At 44.5% G+C, this 19,493-nt stretch overlaps 1 protein-coding gene across 2 annotated transcripts; it reads right to left on the bottom strand.

Moving 5' to 3' along the window:
* Nucleotides 1–4,514: 4,514 nt before the first annotated feature.
* Nucleotides 4,515–18,317, bottom strand: DOLPP1 (dolichyldiphosphatase 1). Of its 2 annotated transcripts, XM_074923328.1 has the most exons (8): nucleotides 18,228–18,317; nucleotides 10,504–10,604; nucleotides 8,777–8,861; nucleotides 8,408–8,507; nucleotides 7,461–7,559; nucleotides 5,980–6,108; nucleotides 5,127–5,216; nucleotides 4,515–4,646 (listed from the first exon to the last, which is right to left on the bottom strand). In XM_074923328.1, the coding sequence occupies exons 1-8, from the start codon at nucleotides 18,301–18,303 to the stop codon at nucleotides 4,610–4,612; spliced, it is 717 nt and encodes a 238-aa protein (XP_074779429.1). In that variant the 5' UTR covers nucleotides 18,304–18,317; the 3' UTR covers nucleotides 4,515–4,609. The 2 variants fall into 2 exon arrangements, with proteins under 2 accessions (XP_074779429.1, XP_074779430.1); XM_074923329.1 differs by lacking the exon at nucleotides 5,980–6,108.
* Between the last annotated feature and the right edge of the window lie 1,176 nt (nucleotides 18,318–19,493).

The following is a 19,493-nucleotide window of genomic DNA, read 5'->3' on the forward strand; positions in this document are numbered from 1 at the left end:
ATTAACATACAATTGTAGCATAGGAATTTTTGTAAGCACTACTTCCAATGAATCTGCCAGAATCCAAGCTCCTGACTCTACTTTTACTTAGTAAAACCGTATGGTAATGAAGAATTCTAGTGCTATTTCTGCAACAGAAATTTAATATTTAAATTGCACACCCTTCAAGATGTGGCTGCTGTGACATCACCATACACAAGAAGCATTAGGAGTCTGATGGCCCGTTTTGTTAACAGGGAAATATTTGATCATAATTGCTACTTTTCTGATCATAGAACAGCAAGGGACACGATCAAGTGCCTTGGTGAACATATATGAAGAACTTTGCACTAAACCTGTTTAGAGTAAAAGGAAAAAAAAAAATCATTCTAATTTGCTTCTTGAAAGACAAGTCAACACTACGGCATTTTTTCCTAAAAGGATATTATTTCAAAGCTTCTATCTTATACCTAAATAAACCTTAAAAATTTAACTGAAACTCACCTGCACAGCCAGTGATTGTATGAACTGCCACTTTCACATCATCTACATGGATTTAGTTGATCTTTTAGAAGAATCCTGAATGGAGTGAGATAGTCTAAAAAAACCCAATAGGAGCACTACAAACCTGCAAGCACACATCCTTGCTCCGTTGACTCCTCTGTATGAATTAGACTGAAAACTGCAGGAGGATACTCAGTATTATTAAAGTGTAAGTGACTGTGTAAATACTACAGAAAAGACCAAACCTTGCTGGAATAACATCTGGGTTTATGAAGCCTTTTACTTTGAAAAAAATACTCCTTTTGCCAAAGTAATCCTCCCCCTGTACTGAATCAACCTCTGTTGCTAGGGGATGAGTTATTTTTCTCTGTCTGCAATGCCTTCAACCCTCGATGCTACAGTATTGCCACTTAAGTATTTGAGACTGGCCCTTTTCTACTTCTTTCTCACAAGGGGAAGGCTCTCAAAGGAAAGTGCCTATTAAAGATTAAGCAGAAGTACACACTGCTGTGACTATCTCAGAAGATGGGCTTGATCTATTCTGGATCTAAATCTGGATATCCCATTAGCTTCAGCAGAGTACGGCTGCAAGAAGCAGACTATCACACTGAAAGAGATACAAGACTCGTAAACCACTTAATGCATCCTTAATGATATACACAGCTGAAATTCAGATGAATGAAGCTGATTTTTGAAGTGCTTGAAAGGACAATAAAAATCATTACAAGGTTTTTTCTTTAAAAAGTCTTTTCGTATTATACAGGTTCTAAAATGTGATGTCCTCCTGATTCATACCTTCTTGATTTTCTCGGTGTTGACTTACTGAATACTATTCTCCCTGTTTCTGATTGTTTTATCAAGAGATGTCCATTGTCTTAAAGGCACATTAAGTACAAGAAACTTAAGTTCCAGAAAAACTACTGATTTGGAACAAATAATTTAAGAAACGCATAGACTGAAAATATTCAGATAACTCTTGGGGTATGAGTGCAATTTGTGACACAGCCTGGTAGTGTTGCATGCTTTGCTGGTTAGCTGTGTTAAATACTGTTTTGGTAGTGTAATCCATGTCATGCAAAGGTTTGAAATGTTCTTTGAATAAACTGAAACACAATAAACAGTGCTTCAAAAAAAGGCCTTAATCTTCTTAGACACTGCAGAAGTTACATAACTACCCTTATGGAAGGATGTTTGTGTGGGGACAGCAAGAACAGTGAACCACAGCATTCTGTCACCTTCCTTTTATTGTCTTAGTATCTCCATCCAGCCCCCTCGAGTACAGGGGAGGAAGAGAAAGCATCTGCTTGCAAAGCCACATACTCCAGAGAAAATACTCTTATTTCAGAAAACTAATGGTGGGAGACTTCATACAAGTGCAGGATAAGGCAGAACTCAAATCTTTTTACTGCACAGCACCATTTAGTTCAGAAAATCCATGGGATCACTAAGGAATTTCTACTGTATCAAGTACTGCAAAGATTTCTGGAAAGGTACAGCAAAAGTAGGCAGAAGATGCAGATTACAAACAACTCACAGAGAACAGAGGAGAGTTTATTACAGTGTCTCACAAGAGCTCTTCTTCTCCCTTACTCCTAAGAATTACTGTAGGAAGCTTGGGTTTGAAGGCAACATGAAGTGGAACAGCTTTTTATACTACACTGCTCTCCATGAGGAGATGAAACCTCTTCCCTATGCTCTACTTAACAGGTGCTTCCACATACTGTTTTTCTAGCAGTCTCTCATAACAGCTTAAGAGAGGCTAGGGAAGTGCTAGCCACTCTTGAAACAATCCCTTCTTCAAGCCTTGTCCTTGGGGGGAAGAGAGTTGTGATCTCCCTTCTGGCTTTGTAAGTTAACTTACGAGAGATATAAAAGAGAAAATAAATGGTTTTGCAAGATGTAAGTGATTAGTACCAGCTTTCAAACTGAAACATATGGTACCACCATGTCATGTGGCCTATCTGATGTCCTGTCTCATTTTAGCAGAGCTGTTCTAAGTCAGATCAAATGTCCTTGTGAAAGCTGTAAGATCCCTCTTTATTCTGATGCACCATTAAAGCGGATCCAGTGCTCAGGTCCTTCAGATGTTAACAGGATTGCTCATGTTATGCAAATACTAAACAGCTCTTAAAAAAAATAAAATGTATTTGCTGTAACAATGGAAAACAGTTAGTTTACTACCCATAGCTACTTAAACACAGAAATTTAAACAGCCTCCACTCCTGATCTCCTAGATCAGGATCACTGCTCTCTACAGTTAACACTCTGGTTGTCCATCAGCTTCTACAGCAGCTCCCACTCCATATGAACACACAAACTCCTATGGCAACAGGCACAGATGAAAACTTAAAAAAATAAAAATAATCAAGATGAACAGAAACACATCTCACTTCAAGCAGCTTTATAATGCAGGAGTCTGGTTAAAGTGGAGATAGTAAAACAGGCAGCAAGACCAAGATGTAACAGTCATTTTACCTCTGCTCACATGACTGCATCGAAGGCACACCGATGACCTTTGAGCCAGTTCAGAAGCTGTCCTTTATCTGTGAAAGTTCAAGTCAGTTGTGCTTTGAATAAATACTTCTCCGTAGTTACACTTGAACTGCTGCATTATATACTAGAAATACAGAAAGTGTCCATGCACAGCCCTGAAGCACTTTGAGTAGAGCCCTTGCCAGGTTAACTCATGGATCACAGAAGTTGTAGGCATCACCAGCACACACAGATGGCAGGCACACTCCCACAGAGACACAGCAGCCAGAGAACTGACTGGCCAGACGAAGAATCAGAATGGAAGAAGGATAGAAAGCAAAACTTGCTTGTAGGAGTTCGGCATTCAGGGTTACTAGTGCAGAACTCTGACCAAGCCACTGTAATAACTGGGTAGGAGTCTCTGCTAGGACAAGTTCACTGCTTGAGTTCATGGTTGGATTCTAACAGGACTCTTCAAGAAATAATTCAGACAGCAGCTGAGCTAGTTATTAGTCATTCACCTTGTTAATCACTTATGGTTGTCACTTTGTTCATTCTTAAAAATCCCTCCCTTAAGCTTTAACAGAAAAAAAAAAAATTTAAATCCAGTGCTTAAGACAGAGACTAGCAACTGAATTTTGTAAGGCTTTGGGCTGACTCTTACTGCAGCACAGCACTGCTTATAACCAGTGGGCTTCCTAGTGCCATCGGTAGCACACTCGGTACAACAACAGAAGCTGTACAGATCACAGCAACCCTGAGGTAATAAAAGTATAAAGGAAGAGATGCAATCAACGTGAGATACGTATGATAATCTTGCCACCTAGAAGAGATTTTGAGAAAGACACTCTTGCTAATTACACAACAGGAGCAGCAGTGAGAAAAAAAATAATAGTCAGTATATTTCAGTTTTTCCTTTGTTTTACACACACACTCCTCTTAATGGTATCCATGCAGGCTTCCCTGCAGAACCGTCACTAGTGTTAAAAACCAGATCTTTAGTCTTTCTATCTGTACAAAGTGCAGTTGGAACTGATTTTAATCTCCCAAACTGGTTGCAGAAAGGACAGAAAGTCTTCCTCTCCTTTCCACCTAGGTCACCCCAGCCTAGTTCCCCTCCCTCCTAAGAAGTTTTTTAAAAATAAAAGCCCTAATTAAGCATGATCAACTTGAGATTAGTTTTGTCATCTTCTTCCAAAAAGAAAAACCCAAACAGAAAGCAAAAACAAAACACACAATCAATGCCTCACCCACCCCAAAAACAATAGTTCCATTTAAAAAAATAAATAAATAGTGTGTATATTTCATGCTGAAAAAAAAAAAAAAGAAAAGTCACAGAAAGGATTCGTTTTTGGTTTTCCCTCCCCCGAACATGACACCAGGCATTTTCTCCCCCCTCCCCTGACGTAGACATGATGGTACATTCCAACCGGCAATGTGCATCTGTGTTGAAAATGAGTTTCTACTCCTGCACGGTCCCACATGCATCAGGGAGCATCCAGCTAGCTGCTAAAGCAGAGCAAAGGCTTTCAGGTTTTGGGTATGGTCCCTGCCTGTTCCTTTGGTCCGTCTGTTAAAAGGCTCCTTGCTGCTCCCAGGTCTCTGCTCTTGTCTGTCTCCGTTAAAACGTGCACTCTGGTCCCCACACGTCGAGTCACTGGAGCTTCGTACCCAGCTTGCGCTGTCTGTTTCTGCAACGGCAACACAGGGGGAAGGCTGAGAGAGGTGACCCCAACCCTACCACAGGGTACTGCAGCAAACCAGGCGCAAAAGACAGGAGGATTAAAGTAAGGCTCTGCTTTAGCTCCACACAAAAAATAAAGCTGCCCCCACCATACTCTACAGGGAAACCAAGCCTTCCTACCTCTAACAGTCCTCAAACACCCACCCTATCTTAAACGTGCACAAGCTTGCACATGGATGCGAGATTATTAAAAATTCCTTGCAAAAAACATGGGCTAGGGAGCTGAAATACTATCTAAATGAAACATTTTCTAATCTCACACTCTCCAGACTCACCTTCCAGACGCAGTAGTTAAACCACAACTTGGTATTTCTTTACTCTGTACTATTCTACCCGCAGCAGCTATCTACATATTTGAAAATAAATTAATGACTACATTTGACAAGTCAAACCAGCTGCAGCTCCTCTACCCCCCAGTAAAACTTACCTTGCCTCTGCTCTCGTGACTGTGTATTCAAACCACAGGATGTTAGGAATGAGGCTGGTGTCTCGGATTAAAAAGAACTCTGAAATTGGCCTGGAAAGGGACAAGGTGATGGAAAGCGGAAAACAATCAGACTTTTTTTCCACCACAAATTTGATTTTTAAAAAAAGGCACAAAAACTGCCCTAGATCTAACATTACTGTTCTATTACACTTCAGACTGGGAAAAGGGCTCCTTGTTAATTTAATCAAAAAAACCTCTCTTCTTTTTTTCTGCCTTTATACAATGTTTCCAGACTATATTACATTTAATGCCTTTCCAATTTCACTAGGTCATTAGACGTTCATTAGGAAAGGTCTTGTTCTGCTCAAAAAGCTTCACCAGCACTCTGCCACAGTAGGGCTTCACAAACATTAACAGTTGCTTTAAGTTCCTCTCTCCCCCACCCCTATCAAACATGGCTATATGATCCTTTGTATATGCATGCACAAGAAAACATGGAGGAACAAGTAGGTTACACAACGGTCAGCATGCAAAACTGGAACAGAACCCAGGAATTCTCATGTCTAATATCTGTAACTTTGGTGGCTCATAAAAGTTTGAGCGGCCCATTTACAGCCAGGCCTTGCACAGCTACAACTAAAGTTTTAGAGACTGAAGTATCTTTACATTTGTTTTGCTTCAGATGCAAGGTACAATTTTTACACCCATGGATTAGGAAAATTTTCTTTTGCCAGGTAATTCTACTACACCTGTGTTACCAGCTCATTGCAAGGGACTGATTTAATGAGCATAACAGCAACCCACAGAATGCAGACTTGCAGGAATAAAACCTCCACAGAATAAAGAGACTTACCATGCAGCTATCCTTGGGAAGAGAGGAGTTAATATCTCTTGTGTGAAGGCAAACCAGGCTATGGCCATAATGCTTCCTGCCACACCTCCATATAAAACTTGGCTCCAGGTGTGGTAAAGCAAATAAACCCTGCAGTGGGAGAGAAGAGTCACCAGACAGACTTGAAAACAAGAGGAGACACGACTCAAGGGCTGATGTTTCACTGGACCCTCAGACATTCTGAGCAAGTTATCCTCCAGATGTTAAAAGTGGGTATCTTTAATTTTTTCATTAAAAAGGTGGCAAAAAAAAAGAAGTGGGAAAAAACCATTCTCCCTCCTGTAGCAGTTTCATCTTAGAGCACTTCTACTTTGAGCTTAACTCAATAACCCTCCACATTCTTCTTCATCTACCTTTGGATTAGCTGAGGAACTATTACTGTTGCTTCCCACGAGAGACTTTTCCAAAGCCAGTAATGGGACAAGTCTCCTCCCAACCACCAAAGCTGGGGCTTATAGGCTTTTAAGAACACAGACAGCATTTCTGTTACGATTTTGCCGCTCTCAAATGCGACAGCACAAAAGTCTGCACTACCACAACGTGCTTACTGTGACTGCAGCCATTCACAAAGCTGTACTAATGCTCTGGTAAGTCGCCTGTGCACACAAGCTACATGACTCACATTCAAAATTCTTTTTACTCATATATCATAAAGCTATTAGGATCATCTTATCTGACCCTTTGCCTAGCACAGGCCACTGGATTTCCTCAAAGTAATTTTTGTGTGAATTAGACCATATATCTCTTATGAAATTGCCCCGTCAGAATTTTAAAAATAACCAGGAATAAGGAATCAGCTGTAGTGTACAGTGTACAGTCAACTGTGCCAACAGGTAATTACTTTCCTGTGGAAAACATGGCCTTATTTCTGGCCTGAATTTGTCTGGTTTCCAATCAGTGGAGCTCATTTTATACGTGTATATGTTTGTGTTTTTTTCCTGAATCTACTAAAGGGGAAAAAAAAAAATCATTATCAAAGTTTCATTTCCTTTATTTATCTTAATACAACTAAATCTTGCAAGTCAAACAGCTATAAGTGTTTTTATTAACTAATGCTCAAGCAAAACAATCAGATTGATCGACTGTAGCAACCCACATGCTGCAGATACTGGTGTGTCAAGGCATGGTGCAAGGCTTTCGTGATTAGTGCTGGAAAGAGGGCGAGGCAGTGAGGCTAGAGCATGGCAACGGAGCCGATGGGGAATTGGCACAAGCTCAGCTGATCTTGGGTTTTATAAATGCTCCTGTGAAGCACCACACGTGTAGCACCTTCGCTTATCTGAAGGGTCTCATGGCAACACGGCAACTTCCGCAAAGCTCTGACTTGTACAATGCAGTCGTCGAGAATTACATCAGAAATGCAGGATAAAGGATGACAGGTCTGCTGGCTGCTAAAGGCCACAGGACTGTATGAGAGCATAAGACAAACAGTTGCTCCATACCTACTATATGAGACTAGCAAAGCCACTGTGACGAGGCAGATGGACAGCACATGTCGCCATAGTAAATCCAGAAACCTCGCATTGTTTGTTTGGTGCATTCTGAAAGAGATGGAGAGCCATTAGCACAGTGGCAGGGAGCTGAGCAGTCCTTATCTCTGTTCTCACTATCTCTGAAACCCTAGGAAAGCTCTACTCCAGTGGGGTCATGGGCAGCTCGATACCATCCCAGCAGCAATCTGTCCCACTGGCAGCAGTTAAAGAGAAGCCAGAAAGCCACACTTCTCTCTCTCCAACTGTTAACAGGGATTGCTGTGATGGAAGGCAGAATGCTCACAATTACTGCAACTGATGTGAAAGGCAATGCTGAGCATATGCAACAGGGAGCCAAGACACTAGAGTCCCTCCATCATCCACAAAGCTCGGAGGAACTTTGAGTTTTGTCTTCCTCCACACATGGAGCCACAAGACAGAGCCATGCCCCAGCGAGGATTTCAGAGAAGCACAGCACAGCATGTAAAAACCAGTACTCAGTAAGGGAGATGAACTAAAAGGTCATGCAAGTGGGCAACAGGTATCTAAAAGATTGCAGACAACCCCACTGACAAAACTGAGTAGACACATGAGAAAGCAGCTCTTCTTTCCTCCTCCTTATTCCCCCCCATCTTCCCTCACACTGGTGGATCACCACTGCTTAGAAAAAGCAAATCAGGAGACCTGTACCCAGATCGGCATAGGAGGCCCACCCGTACCCTTCAGTTTTCAGCAATGGTAACTACAGTCCTACATTCAGATTGAGACAGACATGCTTCATCCACCCTAGCCACAGTGAATTGTGCAATTCCTCAGATTTAATTCCATTATGCCACTGAAGTGGCACGCAGCGAGGGAGCCATCTATTTCAGGTGTTTCAACATATTAACAGCCAAAACCTGACATTGAATTTTTACCTTAAATAAAGGAACAGAAAGGAATAGACAGAGAAAAACCACATGAATTGGGAGTGGCTGGACGGCATCCCATATTTTGTGGTCACTGTTGAATGGGCTTCTGGGAAGAGAAGAAGAAAGAGTATGGTCAAGGTCTACTCTGTACATAGCAGCTGGAACGCTCCAGATGTGAAGCCAGACCACTCTGCTGCAGTATGTGCACATGAGTTCACAGGACACGTCTCTGCTCAGATGGCTCTGCCAGCCTTCTTACACCCACACATCCAAAGCCAACATGAGGCAAAGGGGAAAATACCCTCTAACACCCCCCCAGTTAGCATTCCACTCAAAACTCAACCGACACCATGACACCAATGGGCCATACCATACCTTCGCAGGGCCGAGGCTCCCGGATTACATTTTTTATTAACCAGTTCACTCCCTCGTTGAATGCCAGCCCTCCCAAGAAAGAGATCTGTGAAGGCAAGACAACTGTGTCATCCTATCTAAAAGATCCATCTACTTACCATGCTCTCTCTGTTGACAAAACGCCAAACCATATGTTTCTAATTTTCTTTTTTGACTACTAGAGTTAAAACCAATGGCTTAAAAATTGAAAGGAGGAAAAAAAAGCATTTCTTTTTCAGTCCACTTTGTGTATTTGGCAACACATTATGTACCTGCAGCTTTTCAGCAGATGATACACAGAGACAAAAGTGAGACTGTATAGTAATACTGTTCGTATACTTCCACCACCAATTGTAGAAAGTGATGCTTTTTGAACAGGGTGGGTTTTGAGGGATTGTCTTTCTCCGACGACCAACAGGGGGAGTGCCCACACTGTTATTTGGGAAAACAGCTTTTAAAAGGTGACTTTTCAGGCTTTCTGACTTTTCCCTCCATGAACATTTTCACCTCGAGGTCGCTGTCTTCATTCTAAAATGAAGTCACATTCCGAACTGAGCCAGACTTGTAGCATTTATTTTTACTTTTTAATTCCATAGTCCATACACCTCACCTAAATTAGTCCTGCTGCTGTGATCAAATTCCCAGCTGGTGATGATACTCTGCCTCCTTAACAACTCAGTCCCATTCCAGATGATGAAGCAATTTTTCACTCTATGTCCTGAGATACAGGTCAGGCTGCTGCAAGCCAGCTAGAGTCTCTCTCCAGCTGGTGACTTCCCGCATCAAGAACTGGGAATCAACCTCAACACTTCTCTTATTACTAACACCTAACAAGCCCCTGTATTCAAAACCCTATGGATTTGTCCAGTAGTTACTCTAGCTTATTCTCTTTTGGGTCAACAAGAAACCTTTGGGTTCCAAAAACTTAACAGCTGCCTCTCCTGGTTAGCACTGGCTTAATAACCTACAAGTTCCCATTTCCAAGCTACTGGTTCCCATGACACCATGGCCCTATATTAGAAACCTGCTGTCAAAATCCTTTCGCTGGCCCCTATTTTGTCTGTTTACCGAGGGCAAATGTTATAAGACGTTTACACCTCCTAAAGGGAATTTATCCATGACACTGATTTCCAACTACCTGTCAGAGCAGACAGAAAGTAGTATTATGTATTCTTAGAAGTCCCTCATTGGTCATTTGGACAGAAGCAAGTCTCTTCTGTCCCTGGGATTTGATTCACAGCTGGGAAGTAGTCCTTACAGATGGATCCACGCCCGTCAGTCTGCAGGTTTTATTTTGCATCCCTTTTCTGCCTCAGTAGTTCAAAGAAAGCACATCCTACTGAGTTAGACACAATAGCCTACGTATGCTGCCCATCTTGCAGGAACCTACCAGTGCAATGATCCTACTGGATCTTGGGAGTGTTCCCACTCTGCAACAGCATTCTCTAGTTCCTCAGACATCTCCCTTGAAGTTTTTGGACAGGCAATGCCCAAAACATACCACAGAGCAACAGAAAAGTCAGCAAAGGCTAAGCAGTCTTTTAACCTGGTACAGGTGATAAGTGTCTCCTGCTGTTCTTTGACAGGAAGATCACTTCACCCAGGCTTACTCTTTAAAGAGAGGAAAAGAAGTGTGAATACAGGAGCACCAGGTGACAAAGGAAGACTTCTGTCATAAGGAGAAGCTGAGAAGGGAGAGAAGGACTCACCGTGTGAAGCTCTCTCTTGAATATGATGAGTGTTACAAAGCCAACAATAATGAATATTGGACCAAGACTCAAATAAGCTAAAAGCTGACCAGAGAAATCACCTAGGGAAACAAATAAGAGAAACAAATCAGTATGAACTCCACAGGTACTTGCCTGCCACCAGAGCGTGGGTCAGTTGGTGCCCTGAATCACTGAGAGCAGAGGGGCAAACTCAGCACTGCAGCACGTCTCCATTTTGCAGACTGCTGCTGCGGCTCCAGCCCAGAGGAGCCGAGGCAAGGAAGACAGCAGTCCTTACATGCAGGTTCAAAAGCGGGGATGAGAGGAGCTTGGCATCGTTCAGCAGAGATTACTGCCAGCCAATTTACAACAATGACCATGGGTGTGGGCCCAGAGTCACTTTAATCCAACATAAGCACAGGCTGCTGTAAAGAGGCAGCGTCTTTCCCTCCCCCTCATTCACATTGCATCCCTCTGCCAGCAATTACCAGCAAACACTCCCCAAACAAATCCTTTCCCACCCCCTTACTAAAATGGGTTAGTTTTCAGCTGGATCAGCTCCCTAATCTGTCTCACCATGTGTCTGCATGAACACTAGCATTAGCAAAATGGGGAGAAAATAAACAGCTAAACATAGCAGGAGATAAAGGGGAAAAAAACCCCCTATGCTTTCTAACCGGTTGCCCACTTGTATGACACAGAAGTGACTTCGGGCTTCCACCCCAAACAGCTAACAGTCCAGTTATCCCCCAGGGACAATGGGGGAGCAGCAACGGGACCCCACATGAGGTCATAAAGTACTTCAAAACCTTCATCCTGAACTATCACAGATACAGAAGCAGGCAAACAGCTATGTATTTTCATCTAAGATTCTCTTGCCTCTCTTCCCTGAAAAAAAGACACACAAAAGTATTTGGAGAGAAGATGTCAGTATAAATTCCGAGGGAACAGAATATTACCAGAGTAATTTTGCTCCAAGATCGGCAATACACATCTGGAGAGTGAGAACTAGCTACCGGAGAATCTTTAAAGACAGTAGTCACTGCAAAAAATGGGGTATAAACCCAGCGAACAACTTCAGAGGTGGGGAACTTCCTATATTGGTTCTCAGGGACTAGGTCTTCTCCATCCCATCACTGAATACAAAAGGATCAGCCTCCACATAAATTTATCCTTCCTCCCTCCTCTCAAAAGGAAACAGGATGCCTCTGCAAGGCTGAGCATTGGACTCATTCCTAGATCAATTCCACTGCAAGATACTGAGTCTCCCCAGCCCACGCACCCACATTTTAAAACAGCACTTGGCAAAATGGACTTTAACCTCAGCCTCTGAATACTGGAACTGATGAAAAAAATTATTGCACTGCTACAAAGTTCACGCTGCTGATGTTATTGCCACATAGTTATGGTTACCTCAGGTGCAGTACACAGATCCCTCTGGAATTCCAGACTGGGTTCGACTTGGGAACCAGCAACATTGTCAGCAAGGATTACTTGCAGGAGTTTTAGTTTGCAACACCAGTGAAACTGGGAAGAGTTGGAGGACAAAACCCACAAGAATACTGAGTTTTCACTGAAGTGAGGTTCTATTTTGGTTTTAACTGGAAAAGTGTTAGAAGACACTGAATTTGAAACTTTTCTTGCACCATATGGCAGGTTTGCCTTGCATCAGGTGGGTTCCAAATGCTCCCAATGCAGAACAGCAATGTATTATGGTAATGCAAAGTGGATGTGACAGCATCAGTCACCTGGCAATAGAGAATCAAGCCCCTTATGGTTTTGCATAAATCACACACTCAACAAAATGAATCCTGTCTTAAATGATGAGGGAATTCATGAGACAAGCCACCAGATAATCAAAACTACCCTGAAAGCCTTTCGTAATACTTTCCAATAACCTCAGTTCCAGTGTTACCAGCTGAAGGAAGCTCATCATCAAGGAATCACCATGTTTCAGATCATTCACTGTTAATCCATGGTACATAAAGGCTTAGTACTTCAAGACTAAAAGCCGTAATTTTGTCAAGTAGAAACCAAACGAGATTGTTTATCTTCTCAGGGGGGTTCTATTTCTTCTGCAGATGGTGGAAGAATACTTAAAGAAGTAGTCTTTTAATTTAAATAGCATCAGCAGCACCAAACTCAAGATCCTCCATTATGTTACATGATGACATACCCAATAAATCAAGCCACACAGACTTCACCAGCACACAACACACACTTGAACCTGGAGAACCAGAAACCATCGCTCCCAGATGCTGCCTGCAGGCAGAGTACCAAGTCCTTCACTCAATCTTAACATAACAGCTCCCTAAACATTTCAGCTGTCCATATAAAATAGAACAGAGATAGCATTAATAATATTTCATATTACTGTGGCTAAGAGCAATCAAACAAAATCATATTCTGGAGCCACTTTTTCTAGGGGAGGAGGGAAATAAATAGCTGCGCACTAACTGAAGGCAGCACTTCTGCTATGCCCTGGGAGCTACACCAGGAACTCACAAACACCATCATAAATGCACTCACTAGATTAGCGGTTCAAGGCAGAGCTGCACTAACTAAACCAGCTCCAAAATGACTGGAAATCCCCAGTGAAGAAGGCAAAGCAAGCTGCGAGAGAAAGGCCAGCGCTGATCGCCGCGCAGTGCTCCCGGGGCCTGGGAGCGTGATTACTTGTGTCACTCCTATCCATGCTCACGCTCCAGTGCACTCACAGACTTATTCCCAAAGAAAGGGGACTTGCAGGAGAGCCAACAGTTTGAAGTCCAATCAGATCTAGCAAGATTCACCCCCACTGCCTTTTTATTAAAAAAATTTTTTATTCATTTTACTAAACTTGGGAATTTTAAAGCAATTCTTCCAACCAGTAAGAACAGAGACAAAACCTGTGGGAAAAAAAAAAAAATGCAAAAGGAAAATCTATTTCATATATAGCCTGGGTTTTGTTTTGGTTTAAATTCTGCTTTTTCAAAGTCCAGCCTTCCCTGAGCATCATTTGGGGCTCATGAGGCAAAAATAAAGAACACAACTGCCTCATTTTTAGGCACCCAAGAGACAAACAGGTGAAACACTATACATAGCTCAGAAGCACACTATTTTTTCAGCGTTCATTCAGCATCTACTTCTGCTCCAATTCAACATTTTACCCAGCATTCTTTCAGTGGAAATATCCCAGCTTTACCACATTAGCTTAACCTGTATATAATGTAAAAATGTGAATCAACAGCACTCTAACCACATCCTACCGCAAGATCTAGCTTTACCACCGCCACCACTGCTTCCTATCGAAGCATCTATTTGTGGCACTGCTGCTGGTCGTATGTTCTTGACTAAATGCATGAGTGCAAGTTGCACAGACAACATGAGGTGTATGCGTGTCACAGGCATTTACACCAGTAAATATTCATGATGGATCATCATTTCCCCTACTTGCGCATATCCTGATTATCACAAGCTGTGGGACAGTAAAAATATCTCCAGGAGGCTTTAAATTACAGCATAAAAAGCAAACATCGGACATGAAATTCCTGCAGGAAGATTAAACATAAAACCTTGCATTACAGAAGCCAAATGACTGAGTGGCTTCTTTCAACAGATATTACTTAGCTACAAAATGAGCCTTGACTGGCAAGCTACCACCCTAAACAGAAATCACAGTGAGGGTTATCAGAACAAACATTCCTATAGGAGCAACACGTGCTGATAGCGAATAGCAACGAGAACTGCTGAGCCAAAGTACACACACAGCACGAGCACCTTTGCTCCGAGGCACCTTTTCACCAACGGGTTGATTCTGCACACCTGCCTCTCCAACGCTGTCCGACTGTAGTAAACACCCTTTTTACAACTGAGAAAACAGGAAGATTCTCTGTCACTCTGCAGAGAAAGGGTTTGGCATGCCAGGTTTCTCTCCTTAAAGAATTTGTCCACCGTGAGAAGAGGAGGTCCAGAAAGTCCCAGAGCATTAAGAATCCCAGCTGCACTGAAGAGAGGAAGTTTTTTTTTTCCTTTTCTCCAAATAATAATAAAAAACCCAAACAAACCAGGAACTCAGTGTTTCTCCAGTGAAACTCACCCTACAGACAGGAAGTCCCTGAAGATGAGTTTTAAGTCTGCAACACAAAGTCATCCCATGCAAAGCAATGCATATGGGAAAAAACAACCCTAATTATACACACAACATGACATGATTTAGTTGAGTTGTTATCAAACAAAAACCCTCCGGCTTAGTGTGAGCCAATACCTTCAGAGTAGTATCCAATGCTCTGCAGCAGTCAAAAAGGCAAGAAAACGTTCTTAAGAGCAAAACAGAAGTTACTGTTACAGCACTACAAAAATTTACTATGTAATTCTGGTGTCACCATCTAAAAAGGCATAGTAACGGCAAATAGAAAGGGGACAAAGATAACAAGTATGCCATGGCAGCCATTCAGAAAACATTGAGTAACTCAGACTTTCAGCTGAAAAAGGAAAATGGAGGATACACCAGTTCTACAAAGTCATAAACGTTATGGACAAATGGACAGCAAACACTTGTTACCTCTCACTGCACTTGAGAGAGTGATGAAACTACTGAGCAGCGGACTTAAAAGCAGAAAAGAAACAACCAACCACATTAAGTTTCAAAGCTCGGTGCCAAGGATACTGTGAGATCCAAAGCAGAAATGGGTTCAAAGAGCAATTAGACCTATTCAGGGTATAGCTTTTATATATCCACCAAAGGACTTAACAATCCTGATGCAATCACCAGCTGATTACTGGAAAGACATACAGAAAAAGGATTATTCCTGCCTACCTGCCAGCAACCCCACACTACACCAGACCATCCCTTGGTCTCACCAAAGTACAATTGTTGATATGAAAAGCTCCTGGACCAAACATTTCTGAAAGCAATATCGGAATGATATTTTTAAAGACTGTCCTCTTCAGCAGCATGCTTTAACACGCTGCCAAGATACCACTGCTGGTTTCTTCCCCCCTGTTTGATCCTGATATTTACTATGGTCGGTATTTCAGTTAGGTCTCCAAGATCCCATTACTCAGATCAGTTTGCAGTTGACTACTACAGCCTTCATCTGCTGTTTTTCATTCGATCTTGCTCAAAGTTGACATTGCAAAAAGCCCCGGAGAACTGAGCAGCCCCACAAGCAGTGTGGATGGGTGTTTGGCATTTGGCACTATATAGCTATTGATAAAGAAAAGTTAGATAAAGACCGGGAGGACGAGCACCCTTCTGTAGACACTTCTCCCCTTCACAATTACAAGCAGAAGCCCAAAACCGGGCTTCATCTGTCAGACAGAAATCAGCAGTGACTGCTTTTCACCTGGTCACAGCAAGAGGGACCATCACTCTTGGCAGATGAAAGTTGGGATGACAGCAGTTCTGCACTGGAAGTCTTTAAAGACATGAGATTTTACGAGCTGGTTGCCACAGAGGCTCAGCACACTGCGCTCCAGACCAGCAGCCTCTGGGATCAGCCAAGAGCAAAAGCCAACATTTGCCACACAACAGTGTATGACATGCCAGGAGAGCTTAATAATTTATGTTGGTAAAAGCAGGATCTATTTCTCATTCTGACCTGTCTCTATCAGTACAAGGCTACATTAAGTCCACTGTGCTGAGCATACTGCCAACATCACTATTTTATAAATATACATTATCTAGCAGCTTTATGGACCTGTACTTAAGCTGTACACAGAACATAAGCAGCTTTCTAAATAAAGTTAGAGAACTCTCCCCAAATCCAGGTAAAATTATCAGACCTACCACATTACTGCAACTTATTTTTCTAGACCAAAGTAAATTAAAGAACTTTTGAACCTCCAGCTGTTCTAATGTTTTAGTCTTGTTCTCCCATTTCCATAATCCTTTTTATCCAAGGCAAACACAGCGTTTGTCCCCTCAACACATAACCCTAATCTCAGTGGTGATTTACCCCTTCCACACGATCATCTTCTCCATTTGCCTGCATAAAAGCACTCAATGCTGAGAGAAAATAATCACGTTATGTTACACTCTAAGATCCGACAGATAACCCTTGTGCAGAAATTTCAGCCACCTCTATTTCCCAAACCAATCCCACAAATGGTCCAGAGGATGCTCTCTGTATACTGCCACGTCCAGATAAAGAGATAAGACACAAAGATGAATGTATCAGCACTACTAGAAAGATTGTTCCCCCAACTCCCCCAAACTGTCACATGGATATATTTGAGAAGAGGGATAGCAGAAGAACATACAGGATGAAAGAAAATGCAAGACAGAAAAGGAATACTTTACGTGAAAGATGGGATCACAGAAAACAGCTGGGGGGGGCGGGGGGGCAGGGGCAAGAAATAATGTATTTCCAACACCAGATCTTTTCAACATTATCACATTTCAAGTCTTCTGGCTAAATGGGTACTTTCAACTCAGAAGATCCAAAGCATTTTAGAAGCTTTAGCTATCACACTACTGAGAGGAGCTTTCACCAGAAACTAAAATCAAGCTATTGAAACAGGACATACAGCAACACTTCACGGCAAGTTAGGGACTTGCTAGGAGAACTACTGAGAACAGCGTTAACACAAAATTTAGATTTTGACCAGATTATCAATACTAACTCTGAGACGTCACACCCTGCTTTTTCTATTATCTTTGAATACAACAAGCAGCTAAAAAAATAAGTTTTTCTATCTCACCCAAAACCAGCCCAGGGCAAAGCACCTGAAGAGGAGCTCCTAAAGACCAAGTTACTGAGACACTACCTAGACAGTCACTATCTGGATACAGACCCACTTGCTCTTGCACACTGGTAGGTCAGGGATTCATCTTCTCCATTTGCCTGTATAAAAGCACTCAGTGCTGAGAGAAAATAATCACGTTATGTTACATTCTTTAAGATCTGACAGATAACCCCCGTGCAGTGCCACAGGGACACAGCACAGAACCTTAGCGGAGCACAGCATTGCCCCGGCTAGAAAAGCCCATCCTGCACACAGGCACTCGGCACTGCACCCCGACTGTATCCAAATCCAGACGCTTACCAAGCGCTGGCCTGCAGGACGCCCTGTGCCTGTCCTCCTCCGGGCATTTCCCACAGCGCCCTCGGGGGTCGGGCCGCCCTGGCACTGCGCAGCTCCCTGGGATGCCACAGGGCGCACCAGGGCCCGCTGGCCCTCCGACACACCAAGTCAGTCCTCCAGCATCAACCCAGCCACCCAACAGCAGGGCAGGGAGGGGACACCCGGCCCTGCGGGCTGGCACCGGGGCTGTGGGGAGCGGACACACCCTGGGCGCGGCCCGCACCTCGAGGCCCAGGGGTTGACACACATGGCCAGGCATGTGGGGGCTGCGGAGGGGGGGTGAGGCAGCGGTATGGAGAGGGGAGGCGAGGGCTGGCCCGGCCCCGGGGCCCCTCAGCGGCGGGACAGGGCCGCATGCCGGCCCCCCCCCCGCAGCCCCCCGCCCCGCCTGGGGCTCAGCAGCCCCTGGAGCCCGGCGCCTCGCCAGGGCGCATGCGCAGTGCCGAGTCCCCCCGCGGCTCACTATCCGGCAGCGAGTCCCCCGCCCCCAGTGCGCAGGCGCGCCCGGCCGCCTCAGGGCGGCCGCTCAATGGCTCACTATTTGGCAGCTGCCAGCCCGGCCCTCGGGGGGGCCGTGGAGCGGCGGGCGGGGCCCGCCCGGGAGAGCGGCGCGGCGGGCACCGGGGAGGCCGGGCGGGGGCGAAGCGGAGCTTTACCTGCGGGATACTCGACGTGAGTGAGGGAGACCGGCCGCCACGGAGCGGGGAGCGAGCACTCTCCGACTGCGGCCATCTTACCCGGATACCGGGCCGGGCCACCGCGGCCAATCGGAACGCGCTTAAGGGGCGGTGCGACCAATGGGCGGGGGCGCGGAGAGCGGCGGCCCAATGACGCTGCGCGGCAGGTGAGGCGCCGGCCAACCCCCAGCCACCCAATTAAAAATCCAACCCGGGGAGCGGCGGAGCCAATAGCCAACTAGCATCGGTGCCCAATAGTAGGAGGGCGCAGGTAGCGGGGAAGCCAATCGCAAGAAAGGCGGGCGCCATTGCCCTTCGCCATTGGCGAAAGGAGAGATGCAGATTCACCAATCAGCAGCTTCCATTGCCGCCAGCTCTTAGCCAATCAGGCGCGGCGCTGGGGGGCTGAGGCAGGGGCTCGTTGGCGACTTGGCGGGTGCCGCGGCCGCTCCTGCCCGCTGCGAGCTGGGGAGCGGCGCCGCGGGAGGAGCCCCCCCGCCTCCCCGCGGCGCCCCACGGCCTCCTGCCGCGGTGCGGCTGTTCTGCCGCCGAGGGCGGGGAAGGAGGAGCCGCTTCTTCCTCTGGCCCCCTTGTCAGTGAACAAACCAAGCCGGCCTTCTCTCTCGTCACCCTTTACAAGGGTGAAAAGATGTGCTTTAAAGAGAGAATCATTTTATAAATGGCATTACTACAGATACTACTACATAACAGGATTATTGCACCAGCCTAAGCATAACATCGCTACTCACTCACCCCTGCACAGGAGTGATTAACTGACAGGGCTTAAGCTCTGTTAAAAGTGCCTTTTTTTTTTTTTTTTTATAATAACATTAGGAAGATGATGGATTTTGATAGCCACATTTTTATAGCTCTCTAAAGGACCAGCAGCTCCTGTGTGAACATGGACATGCGAAAACAACACATGAAATAACGTCCTTCCAGAATCTCACGCGAAAGCGGGATGCTGCTGCTGCGACCCTGCACGTTCTTTCAAAGGTGCTGCAAAGGCCAGGCCCCACCTGGTCCCGGCAATACCCTTCCTTTTTCTTCCCCCAAACTACCTCTGGCCACTGAAAACACCCACTTTGAAGATCAAACCAAAATTAATGTTCCCACATGTGAGCCCAGATAACAATACTCACCTGGAGAGCCTGAGGAAAAAGCAGACAACCAACAGCATTTCAGAAGGGAGGGAAGCGAGCAGCATTATACAGAAAAGCTTGTAGGAGGCAAATACACCTTCAG

Source organism: Athene noctua, chromosome 20 (genome assembly GCF_965140245.1).
Source record: "Athene noctua chromosome 20, bAthNoc1.hap1.1, whole genome shotgun sequence".
NCBI lineage: Eukaryota > Metazoa > Chordata > Aves > Strigiformes > Strigidae > Athene > Athene noctua.